Raw genomic sequence first — 12026 nt, 5'->3', positions numbered from 1 at the left:
AGGGACTCCAGATCTTAGTGAGACACATGAAACTTGAAATTGCTAACAGAAACTATAGATAAAACACTTTGAGACAGAGCCGTAAGAAAGACCTTTAGCTTCAGTATACTTCAGTACCAAGGGAAAAATCCCAATAATTTACAAGTTTGATTACAAGAATTAAAACTGCTTCTTCACACTAAAGGAAACGATCACTAGAGTAAGAGGCAGTCTAAGGAGCAGAAAAATGTCTTTGCCATCTACATATCACAGAGAGGTGCATTAATAGCTACAGCACATAATAGATGCAAATTTTAAATACAAACAAACACATAAAAAGCCCAACATATTCATTGGTCAATGGCTCAATGAACTTATTAGTTATTAGTTCTCAGAAGAACAAATGCAAACAGTCTACATATTTTTTAAAGGGTTCATTATGCTTAGCTATCAGAGAAATGCCCACTAGAAATACTTAAACTTCCTTCTCAGCTAAGTCATGTGGCTGTCATTAAAAAACAGTGGTGAGGACACGAGGAAGGAAAGTAGCTCATGCACTGCTGATAAGAAGGTAAGCTTGCATGGCCTTCCAGAAGTTCTGGAGGAGGGCTCTTGTCGATGCCGCCCCCGACCAGCAGGAAAGACACCAACACCGGGAACTCTTCTTGCAGCAGTTTACTCAGGAACTTTGACTACAGGAGTGACCCCGGGAAAAGCTCCCACAGAACCTTTATAGTGTGCCTGGTCCTATCAGAGACTGCCACGTTGTCGCTCTTGGTTGGTGCCTTCGGATCATGGCCACCTCACGCTATGCCTTCAGGCATGCACATAAGGGGCTCACTCAAGGGCGCATTGCGCCGGGGAAGCAGCAGGGGGCGCTGCTGCCTGTGGCTCTCCACAGGCTCTCAAGACGCCGGAGTTAGAACTGCCATGTAACAGAGCCCAGCCCTCTGTACAGACTGGAAGGGTGAGGTGCGCATGACACCTGGACACCTCACATCCTTATCCACTGCTGCACTACTCACACGAACCAGGACAGAGAACCAGCCTACATGTATGTCGGTAGAAGAATGGACAAAAAAATGTGGTGCATATATACAACAGAATTTTATCCATCTCTAATGAAAGGTGAAATTGGGCCATTTTCAGGGAAAAAAATGTATAAAACTAGGGGTCATTTCTATTAAGTGAAATAAACCAGATCCAGAAGAAAGAAAGTTGCCATGTTTAGTTTTCATGTGAACAATCAAAATTTAAATCTATTCATGCCTTGACAGTAGAGAGGAGATAGCAAGGGGGAGAGGGAGAAAGGGTAAGTGGGAGAGGCCAGAGAGTGGGACGGAACACAGGAGGGCAGACTCCATGACAGGAAGGTATTAAAAGCGGGGACAAAGTGGGCAGTAGGGGAAGGTAAGAGGGAGAATAAAATAGAATAGCATGTGTGTATAAACACACCAAAGTAAAAACAATTGCTTTGTATGCTAACTTAAAAATAATTAAAAACAAAAATTACCTTAAATATAGAATCGATTTGTTTATTTTGCAATTAATATTATTATTAAAACATTTTCTTGAAATCTGTACAAAGCTCATAATATTATTATCTACTTTTGTAGCAGGTCACATTAATGTCCCAGAGAAAATGGAGCTTCGTTGCTTCAAGAAACAAATCCTGAGTTCTGGTGGTAGCCAGGCTTTTAACTACTACAAGCCAGGCCTTCAGTATGTCTCAAAGGAAAACACTGTGCTATCTTTATATACTAAACACAGTGGAGTGTATTACCATTTACTATTTCCATCCAATTAACAGAGCCAACAAAAGCTGCATTTTATGCGCCGTCTGTTCCTAAGCAGAGTGAGCCAGGATATAATTGCATGGCACAAATGCACACACTTACACACATCCACAGTGGTAAGGTACGCACCCTCTGAGATGAAGCTGGGGTGTGGTTGCACTCTGGAACCTTCTGTGTGTCTCACACACTAACTGACTCTTTCTACGTCTAGATTCAGTCATAAATCAGATAGTTACATGAACATAGACTAGTTAGTGTTCTTCCACCTCTAAGAGTCTCCATAGACCCTGCATGGAATTATGTAAAAAAAAAAAAAAAGAGTGTTCAGTCACATACTTGAGAAGTTGGCACCACTTGGAACCATTGAGTTTAAGTTTTATGATCTTAATTCAACCTACATAAAGAAGACATCAGAAATCCCTGAGTTATGTGGCCAGTCGTCTGTAAACGTGGAAAAGAATGAGAGAAAGTCACTAGGTAGCTGTGCAGGATAATGGAGGGCTGTGCTTGCTCCTGTGTGGCAGGGTGATGCTTTGGTTAGTGAAGGTCACATCATGTCACAAAGGGCAGATGTCATTTCACTCTGCCCTCCCTCTGTGTGGATGAGGGCTTGGATGTCAGTGTGGTCTGCGGCCAGCTGTGTGTCAGCTCTGTGGGGACATGTGACTGTGCCTGTGAGGAAGGCTGCAAAATCGGAAGATGGAAGATAGTGTCTGTCAGTAGCCAGGGTGTTGTGCTGAGTCTCTACCAAGTTCCTTCCACTTCCTGCCCCTCAGTGTATTAGAGAGGAAAGTTTCACACCCTTCCCTGCCTCCTTCCTTCAGGTGTCTGTCTATCACCTTTTACCTATCTGTCTGTCTGTCTGTCTGTCTGTCTATCTATCTCTTCTACCATTCTTTCCCTTTTTCCTCATTCCCACCCTTCCTTCCTTCCTCTCTCCCTCTCTCTTCTTCATTCATTCTTCTCTCTTCTCTTTCATTACTTCTTCCTCCTCCTTCTCTTTCCTTCTTTCCCATTCCTTTTCTCTTTCCTGACTGCCTTTACCCAATTTTCCTTCCCCCTTCTTCCTAGCCTCACTTCATTTCCCTTGTGTCCTATCCACTGTGATTCAGTCCCATGCATCTGGCTGCTGGTCCAATGAGCCTCTGAAGACCCACTCAAAACTCTGTGCCCCTCACTCATCCTTGCTTGGCTGTCTGGTTTAGACTCCCAATGTCTGTCAATGGTTGCTTGTTATTTCCTCCTTCTATACACAGTGTTGAAACCTAGTTTTTTTTTTTCCCGTCTCTGATCTTAGCTTTAGATGATGAGCAGTTAGAGGAAGAAGAGGAGGAACTAGGCATCCTGAGTTTTCCAGGCCTCCTGGTCCACAGCCCACCTCAGCCCTTTCTATATCTTGCTCCTTCTCTGGCTGCCTCATATGAAGATGAAGACAATGAAGACGAAGACCAGGAAGCAGAAGGAGAGTTGCAAAGCCTGACAGCCTTGCACAGAGTTGGTGAGTAAAAGGATTTCCTTCATTTTTCTCTTCGCTCATCACTAGATGACTCAGGCTTGTTCTCCAAGTAATTTCTTTATACGAGTAATTTCAATAACGTCATCAAATGTTTGGATGGGAAATTTAATAGGAAAATGGAACCAAGCCTTCACTTTTGTGATATTTCCTATTAAATATGTCATCTCTTGACTTCTGTTTTTTAATACAAGAAAGACATAATATGAAGGTGTTTGTAGAATGGGGAATATGGGGTAGTGTGTGTTAAAGGCTCACTGAGTAAAGGGCCTACTACCAGGCCAGGCCTCCTGATTTCAAATCTAGGACCCACATGGGGGAAGAAGGTAACAGCTGTCTCCTGACCCTACCATATGTGCCTTGACATGTGACTACATATATATGGATGTGCCTAAATCAATAATAAATAAATAAATAAATAAATACTCTTAAAAATAAAGTAGAGACTAACAGTAACATATTCATATTATAGTTCATTTATAAGAATATCCATAAGTGCTTCTAAATGAAGGTAGGAATATTTAAATGTTTTGTTATAAAACATCTGCTATTTTGGCTATGGAAAAATCAGAATATAATGTATTTTAGAACAATAAACATGGGACGAGATCTTTAAACCAAGGTTGGGAAAGAGAGACGTTCAGTTACATTTCTGCTGTCTACCTTTTAATCATTTATCAGCTCATGAGATGCACTGTGCAGTCCTAGAGAAGGCTGGTGAGAAAGCAAGGCAGGGGCAGAGCTCGAAACATGCACAAAGGGGAAGTCAGCACCACACAGAGTAGTGGGGGCCCCAGAAAGCAGTACACATAGAGTACCAGTGCCCCCAGCACCCACACCCCCCCCAAGATGAAGACAAGCATGGCATTAATGTCATCATATGGTTATTACAATAGAAAGCGGAGCCCAGGTGTAAACAACTAAGTAAAAAAAATTATCTATATTTACTCAGATTAAGATAAGCTCCATCAAGGAGAGAACAAACAGGTGAACCTATTGCACTTCTGTATGAACTAGAATACTATACAGAGATAAAGTAGATTTGTTTGGGTAATGTAGATGAATACTACAAATGTGTTGACAAGAGAAACCTGACTTACTCTACAATCCGACTTATAAAACATTCAGGAAAAGAATCATTTGTGGTGCCAGAAGTTATGACAGTGTTTTATTTATGAGACTAATAGCACTGACATTGTAGGTGACAGGTAATGTGCTATACCTTGTCTGAGTCTGAGGGCTGCCGAAGGATATATTTGAGATATGTGCATCATTACACATGAGTGTTAAAGTTCAATAAAAATTCACTTAAAAACATATGCATAGAAAGGATATCTAGGAAAGAAATCATTAACAGGCAACTCCTATCTGTCCCTCCTGTGTTCTAGGATCAGTCGCAGTCCTGACTTATTTTATTTTATAGCCCTTTAAGGACAGAACAGTAATCTGATATCATAACTAGCAGAAATAAAATCTGTTATATGCTGAGAGACTCTCTTTGTTAACATCCTTTCCTGGATGTTTTGGGAAGGATACCTGATCTGATTTTTTTGGGATTAAGAATTTTGTTTTATTTGTGGTGACATATATAACTAGATGCGTGCCCATGACAGCCTGTTTAGATGGCACTTTTGGCCTGGACTGCAGCTTGAGCTATGACGATTGCAGGAATGGAGGTGGATGCCGTGAAGGGAAGAGTGGATGCTTCTGTCCAGATGGCTGGACTGGCAGCCTTTGCAATGAAAGCGATGCCCTAAGAACTGGTACAGACCAGCAGGCTCCTGTGGGTGAGTTCCCCTCAACAAAAGCACCCTAAAACATATGCATTAACCATCCAGTGGAAGGCAGTGATATATTTATTGTATATAAAGAATGCTGGTGTTTGCAAATTGAACATATAATACTAAGGGGAAATTTGGTATGCTCCTAACCCTGCTAACACATAAAACACAGAAATTAATGAAGGTTCCTAATAAGGCTTGTCTTATAAAAATCATACACTCGAATAAGTCAACTCACAGGTGCCTGGCCAGCTAGTTCTAATGGAAACACCAGGAAGCATTTGTGTTACAAAATACAGTGAATTTACATAAAATTTTAAAAATTGAAAAATTTTAACTGGGCTTGCTTCTGTTGTTTACCGCTCTTCCCCCTTTAAAAATTACATTAACATAGCCAATGATGATGATTTCATCTTTTTATATAAGTCTTTGAAGAGAAACTATCAAAAATTTAAATATGCCATCCAAATATCATTTCATTTGTGTTGTAAATGAAGACAGCTTTTAGGAGTTGAAACTTCCACATGATAAAATAAAATATATTGAGTTTTTTTTTCATTTTAACTTTCTCTTGTACTTAAAAATATGTCTCTCGATGATAATCCGGAAGATGGTAAAAGCATAATTTTTTTTCCTTTAGCTCCCTGCATGTAAGAAAAAGGAGCAGAGATTCGTTCTACTCCATGGTCTGGGCGCAGGACCCAAGCTGACATGGTGACATCTGTTGGCCAACAGGACTCCTTTGAGTCTTTAGGCTGTTCACCATGAATCACTGTAATCACATTCTCCACTGCCCTCAACCTTTTAAGCAGCCCACTTTCTGTACCTAACATGTATACTTAGTCCTTGGGAACCTTCCAGAAGCAGGTTCTCGTGAATCTCTCTTATTTCTTAAATCTTTATCACTGTCTTTGCCCAGTTGACTAGTTCTAGTAAGTCAAACCACTGGCTACTTCATATTCTGCACTTTTTACTTCAGTAGCTGTTGTACCACCTGGATCTCTGAAGATCCATATTGTCCATCCATGATGCATCACATGATTCTGCAGTCCTCTGCAAGAATTGCTCCTTCTAGAATGTGTGAAGCACTCTCCCTGTCGTATTGACATTCTTTCTCTGAGAGGGTTCTCTTTGATTAGGTTCAATTCATTCTTATTTATTGTAAGTTACTCTACATTAGAGTGTCAACCACATCAGTACAGAAAGAAAAAATCTTGGTGGAGACCCTCAGTTATATTGACCCATAAGTTCATATACTTCATAGTACAAATTGTACATAATGTCATCATATGATTATTACAATATAAAGATTTGACATATCATGCAAGTCCCTTGGTATATATGCATGGCCTGGACACATGGCCCTTAACCTGGTAGTGTGAGAAATAAAACTAGACAATCATCTTCAGAGGAAAACATCACTGATACAAATCTTACTCTGAGAGGTTAAGTTAGGCAGGTGATAAGAGGACATGATATCCATATCTTCAGACTTGGAAAACCTTGCAGATGTCCTGAGTGCCTCCCAGGGGCCTCTCTGGAAGAATCTGTTTCAGAAAGCACAGAACCTCCTTATGGAGTTGGCCTCAAATATGGCAAACAAGCCACTGGGAAAAACTGTCCTCTTTTCTGCCACAGACACAATTCTGCCAAAAATGGACAAGCTTAGATGCAGGCAGTTGACAGCCGAACTCTGCCAAATAGCGTAAGCAAGTCCTCAATAGTTCCTGCCTTGCAAATAGATCTGTCGGAGATATTGGGCCAGAAGGCCAAAGACGATGCTCCAACATTATAGAGAGTTTTGGGTGACTGCTCAGGCAGTAAACTGTCTCAGTCATTTTTTCATTTTGGAAGCTGCTAACCTTCACTTCAAGTTCACTCAGGTATTTAAGTTTTATCCCTTCTCAAGTCTCTGATGGGATTGAAAGCCAAATAGTTTAGTCTTACAATTAAGCTTAGTTGGTTAGGGGCTAAGATGTTTTTAGATCAAGATAGATGTTTTAAGTTAATAGAGATGAGATACGATAGATAGTGATTTTCATTCAGAAATTTAGAGTCAACAAGATAGGAAAGATGCTTTCTTCAAGTTTGACAAATGTAAATAGCCAAGTTGCTATGAATGTAACATTTATGTAACTATTGGTTGTCTCATGGTTCTTCCTGCTGTATGTAGTTTATTTTATTCATGTGTAGTAATATAAACATATGTGTTGACATTAATTTCAAAAAAGAAAGAAAAAGCTAAAACATAAATCTTTAAAAAAAAAAAGAATGAAGACAGAACAATTCAAATTGGCTCACGGGTTTCAACTAATTCTTTGGTTAAAAGAGAGTAGGGATATTCTCTAAAATCCATATAAATTGCATACTTTAAAGATGATTGCCATTTTTAAATGCAGCCAAGGAACTTAAAAATAAATTGGGTAAGAATCAGAAAAGTGATGCTCCCCACTGAATAGTCCCCAAAGACCATCCAGTATCTTTATTGGTCTACTTGAAAACATCTACTTAGACTTCTCAGGAATGTGTTCAATAAATATTATGGAAATGATTTAAGTATCACTTTGTATTATTTAATTTTCATAGCATTTTTGGAACCACATATCTTTCAAATAAATTCCATGTTGAAATCACTGAACATGCGTTGATTATCTACTAGTGAGGAAGAGAGGAGTGGCTCCCACAGGTGTTGAAACAATTGTGATACCTTTTAAGTCCACTAGTTCAAAGTTAGAACATGTTCCTGTTAACCGTTTCTCCCCCTGTGATCTTATTCTTAATGCTATTCTATATGTTAATGATGTATCTTGGAAGTCCTGCTATATTCCATTTTGTGGGAAGGGGCCAGAGAACCCCATCAATCTACTATATAGATGATATACCATAACCCAGGTACTATGGAAGCCACTATGAATTCTTTATCTTTAAAATTTTTTCTTGTTATTTTTTGTTTGTGAGCTAGCCTTTAATGGCTGAGCCATCAAAAATAGCAACAACAACAAACAAATAACAAACAAAAGCTTTTCCTTCTATAGATGCTGGAAAATTTCAAAGTCATGTTAGACATAAATTAGCAATGTAGGATTTCACAATTGTTCATCCCCAATATCTTTCTTACTTTTGCTCTCTTTTTTCTATTTTACTCACCCTTTCTAGTAGCCTATGCCTTGAGATTAAGAAAATAATGGATAAGCCAAATTAGTAGAGTGCTTAACTATCACTCACAAGGCTGTGAGTTCAAATACCAACATTGCATGAACCAAGCATGGCGGAGCATACCTGTAATCCCAGTACTTGAAAGGTAGAGGGAGAGGGATTAGGGATTTAAAGTCATTATGAGTTCAAGGTTACTTTTGAATACATTAGACTTTGTCTTATTGAAAAAGCAAAGGAAGGAATAAAGAAAAGGAGAGAAAAGAAATAAAAGAAAATTAAATAAAGACATTGAGAAAATAAAAGATGAATAGGAAGCTAAGTTTCATATAGTGATAGGAGGTTAGTGCAGGAGACATTATGTGGCAGTTTGAATAAAAATGGCCCCCATAGGTTTAAAGGGAGTAACACTATTAGGAGGTGTGGCCTTGTTGGAGTAGGTGTGGCTTACCTACAGGAAGTTATCACTAAGGGGTGGGATTTGAGATCTCAGAACTCAAGCTTGCTTACTAGTTCCCAATGCACTTCTCCTTATGGATCAAAATGGAGAGTTTTCAGCTCCTCCTCCAGCACCATGTCTGCCTCCATGCTGCCATGCTTCCCACCATGACAGCAATAGACTAAACCTCTGATACTATAAGCCAGTCCCAAGGTTTTCCTTTATAAGAGTTGCTGGCGTGTGGGCCTGTTTCTATAGGCAAAGGAGACATTCCCTCCCAGTAAATTTCATGTAGGTTATAGTTGAGTGTACTCCCTTCTGACATCAGCTCAGCAGACCCCCCCCCCCAAAACATCTGGCTCTTTAAAGAAAAACATATCAAAGGTGCCCTGGAAACAAGCCCTAGGAACTGTCCTGGGAGTGGCTCTTGCAGTTCAGGTGTCCTTGGTTAAAAAACCCAAAGGTTGGGGTATTTGCGCATGCACTCCTAGTTTCTCCTTCCATAGCTTCCTGTCTTTGTCCTTTTTTACTATTACGTTTAGTGAACTAAAATCCAGCTCTTCAACTCTTGACTGTTTTTTAAAAATTATTTATTTTTTATTGAAAAATAAAATCATTCATATTTCATCTCAACTGCTATCCCATCCCGTGTATCCTCCCAGTCCTCCCTCCCTCCCACTTTCACCCCATTCCCCTTCCCTATGACTGTCACAGAAGGGGACCTCCTCCCCTTGAATATGATGCTAGGGTATCAACCAAGTGCAGTTGGTCAGTTATCTGGCCTTTCACAAGTCAGAGGCTCTCTTCTCCCACTGGAAAGGACATGAATTCCCCTTGTCTCAACCCTAGCCAGAAAGTTCCCTCCCTGTCCAGGAGGCCTACCTCATGACCAGTTCTCAGGAAAGAGCCTTCCTCAGCTAGCAACCAGAAGGCTGAAGAAAACTCTGAGATGAGAGTTTCAGTCCAGCCTCAGGGAGAAAGGAATTCACGTTGTGCTCATGGTGTCTTTTAACAGCAGTGGAAAGCCTAAGACACATACATATAGCTTGAGGATAAAACTGATGGTAAAATGTCAACTAAAACAATAAAAGCAACCAAATCAACTAATAAAAGTATTTCAAGTTATAGGTATTCACATTAAAGAAAGTCACAATTCCTTCAGTGTACATTTCTGGATGCCAGGTATTTCTAAAAGAACCAACAAACCAGGGAAAATTGTCATTTGCTTAATTTCATCAAATACTGAGAATGCCAAATATCTTGGGAGTTCCTAAGAGAATTTAGCTGCATTCATTGCTGGTTTTAAAACATGACTTTTTTTCCTACATTTCTCCCCATCTTTTCAGAGTTAAAGATACAGTTGGTTTCTCATTAAGGGTGCTTAGTGTTATTCAGCAAATATGTCTGGGTAGTGTTGAAACCGCAAGGCTTAGATTTTAAGGGGTGAAGTCAGTTACGCATTTGAACCTTCTAAGCATTTCCTTGAGCCGTCATTATTTTAACCAGCTGTATCATCTGGACTTTCCCCAGGGGAGATTAAACCACAGGGACTAGGATTATGCCAGAGTTTTACCCTGGGTCTGCAAGGTACTGAGAATGGAATTACTTGGAAGCCACACTAGTAGAAAGACCATCACTCCATCTGACCTCTCCTTCTGGTTGCATTTGTGATGGACAGCATGTTGCACTATACATGCACCTTTCCTAATTCACTCACACGCTGTTCCACAGATGCCAGCAACAGGAAGTTACTGGGTGACTGCAATTGCCAGAATGGAGGTGTCTGTGATCCTCAGACTAGACAGTGCCAATGCCCTCCAGGTGTTTATGGGAAGATTTGTGAAGAAGGTGGGAATGTCCTGTCAGTAAGATGAGCCACAGCTAATTTGGGGGTTCACAGAGGTAGAAGTTAGAACAGAAATGAAGAATTCAAAGACTGTGTCTTTATGGACAAGAATAAAATTACTTTGGCCGTAACAAGCATAATGGGACAAAACAAGGGAAGCTTGGTGTGGGTTTGAAAGGGAATGAATCCATGGGCTCATAAATTTGAATATTTTGTCCCTAGTTTGTGGGTTATTTAGGGAAACAGTTAGAAGGTGTGGCCTTGCAGGAAGAGGTATGTCAATGGGGATATATTTTGATGTTTCAAAAATCCATGCCAGATCCAATGTCATCTTCTCTCGGTCTCCATCTTAAGGATAAAATGTAAGGTCTCAGGTACCACTATAGTGTCTTGTCTAACGGCCTCCCACAATGCTCCTCCCACCACGCTCCCTCCCACCATGCTCCCTCCCACCGTGCTCCCTCCCACCATACTCCCTCCCACAGTGCTCCCTCCCACCATGCTCCCTCCCTCCATGCTCCCTCCCACCATGCTCCCTCCCACCATGCTCCCTCCCACCATGCTCCCTCCCACCATGCTTTCTCCCACAGTGCTCCCTCCCACCATGCTCCCTCACACCATGCTCCCTCCCACCGTGCTCCCTCCCACCGTGCTCTCTCCCACCATGCTCCCTCCCACAGTGCTCCCTCCCACCGTGCTCCCTACCAACATTGCTCCCTCCCACCATGCTCCCTCCCACCATGCTCCCTCCCACCGTGCTCCCTCCCACCGGGCTCCCTCCCACCATGCTCCCTCCCTTCATGCTCCCTCCGACCGTGCTCCCTCCCACCATGCTCCCTCCCACCATGCTCCCTCCCACCATGCTCCCTCCCACCATGCTCCCTCCCACAGTGCTCCCTCCCACAGTGCTCCCTCCCACCGTGCTCCCTCCCACCGTGCTCCCTCCCACCGTGCTCCCTACCACCATCCTCCCTCCCACCATGCTCCCTCCCACCATGCTCCCTCCCACCATGCTCCCTCCCACCGTGCTCCCTCCCATCATGCTCCCTCCCACCGTGCTCCCTCCCACAGTGCTCCCTCCCACCATGCTCCCTCCAACCATGCTCCCTCCCACCATGCTCCCTCCCACCGTGCTCCCTCCCACCGTGCTCCCTCCCTCCATGCTCCCTCCCACAGTGCTCCCTCCCACCGTGCTCCCTCCCACCGTGCTCCCTCCCACCGTGCTCCCTCCCACCACCCTCCCTCCCACCATGCTCCCTCCCACCATGCTCCCTCCCACCTTGTTCCCTCCCACCATGTTCCCTCCCATCATGCTCCCTCCCACCGTGCTCCCTCCCACAGTGCTCCCTCCCACCATGCTCCCTCCAACCATGCTCCCCCCCACCATGCTCCCTCCCACCGCGCTCCCTCCCACCGTGCTCCCTCCCACCATCCTCCCTCCCACCATGCTCCCTCCCACCGTGCTCCCTCCCACCATCCTCCCTCCCACCATGCTCGCTCCCACCATGTTCCCTCCCAC

At 42.6% G+C, this 12026-nt stretch overlaps 1 protein-coding gene across 1 annotated transcript in view; it reads left to right on the top strand.

The window, feature by feature from the left end:
• LOC311589894 (EGF-like and EMI domain-containing protein 1) overlaps window positions 1-12026 on the top strand; it is a 689354-nt gene that overhangs the window by 573546 nt on the left and 103782 nt on the right. Inside the window, exons 10-12 of the mRNA XM_084768621.1 lie at window positions 3073-3273; window positions 4902-5075; window positions 10393-10509. Coding sequence (XP_084624747.1) covers window positions 3073-3273; window positions 4902-5075; window positions 10393-10509 — 492 coding nt within the window. The remainder of the gene's footprint in view (window positions 1-3072; window positions 3274-4901; window positions 5076-10392; window positions 10510-12026) is intronic.

This window comes from Acomys minous (genome assembly GCF_964271855.1).
Source record: "Acomys minous genome assembly, chromosome: 19".
In the NCBI taxonomy this organism is placed as follows: domain Eukaryota; kingdom Metazoa; phylum Chordata; class Mammalia; order Rodentia; family Muridae; genus Acomys; species Acomys minous.
The sequence above is the reverse complement of the archived record's forward strand: the minus strand, read 5'-3'. Positions and strand labels throughout refer to the sequence as shown.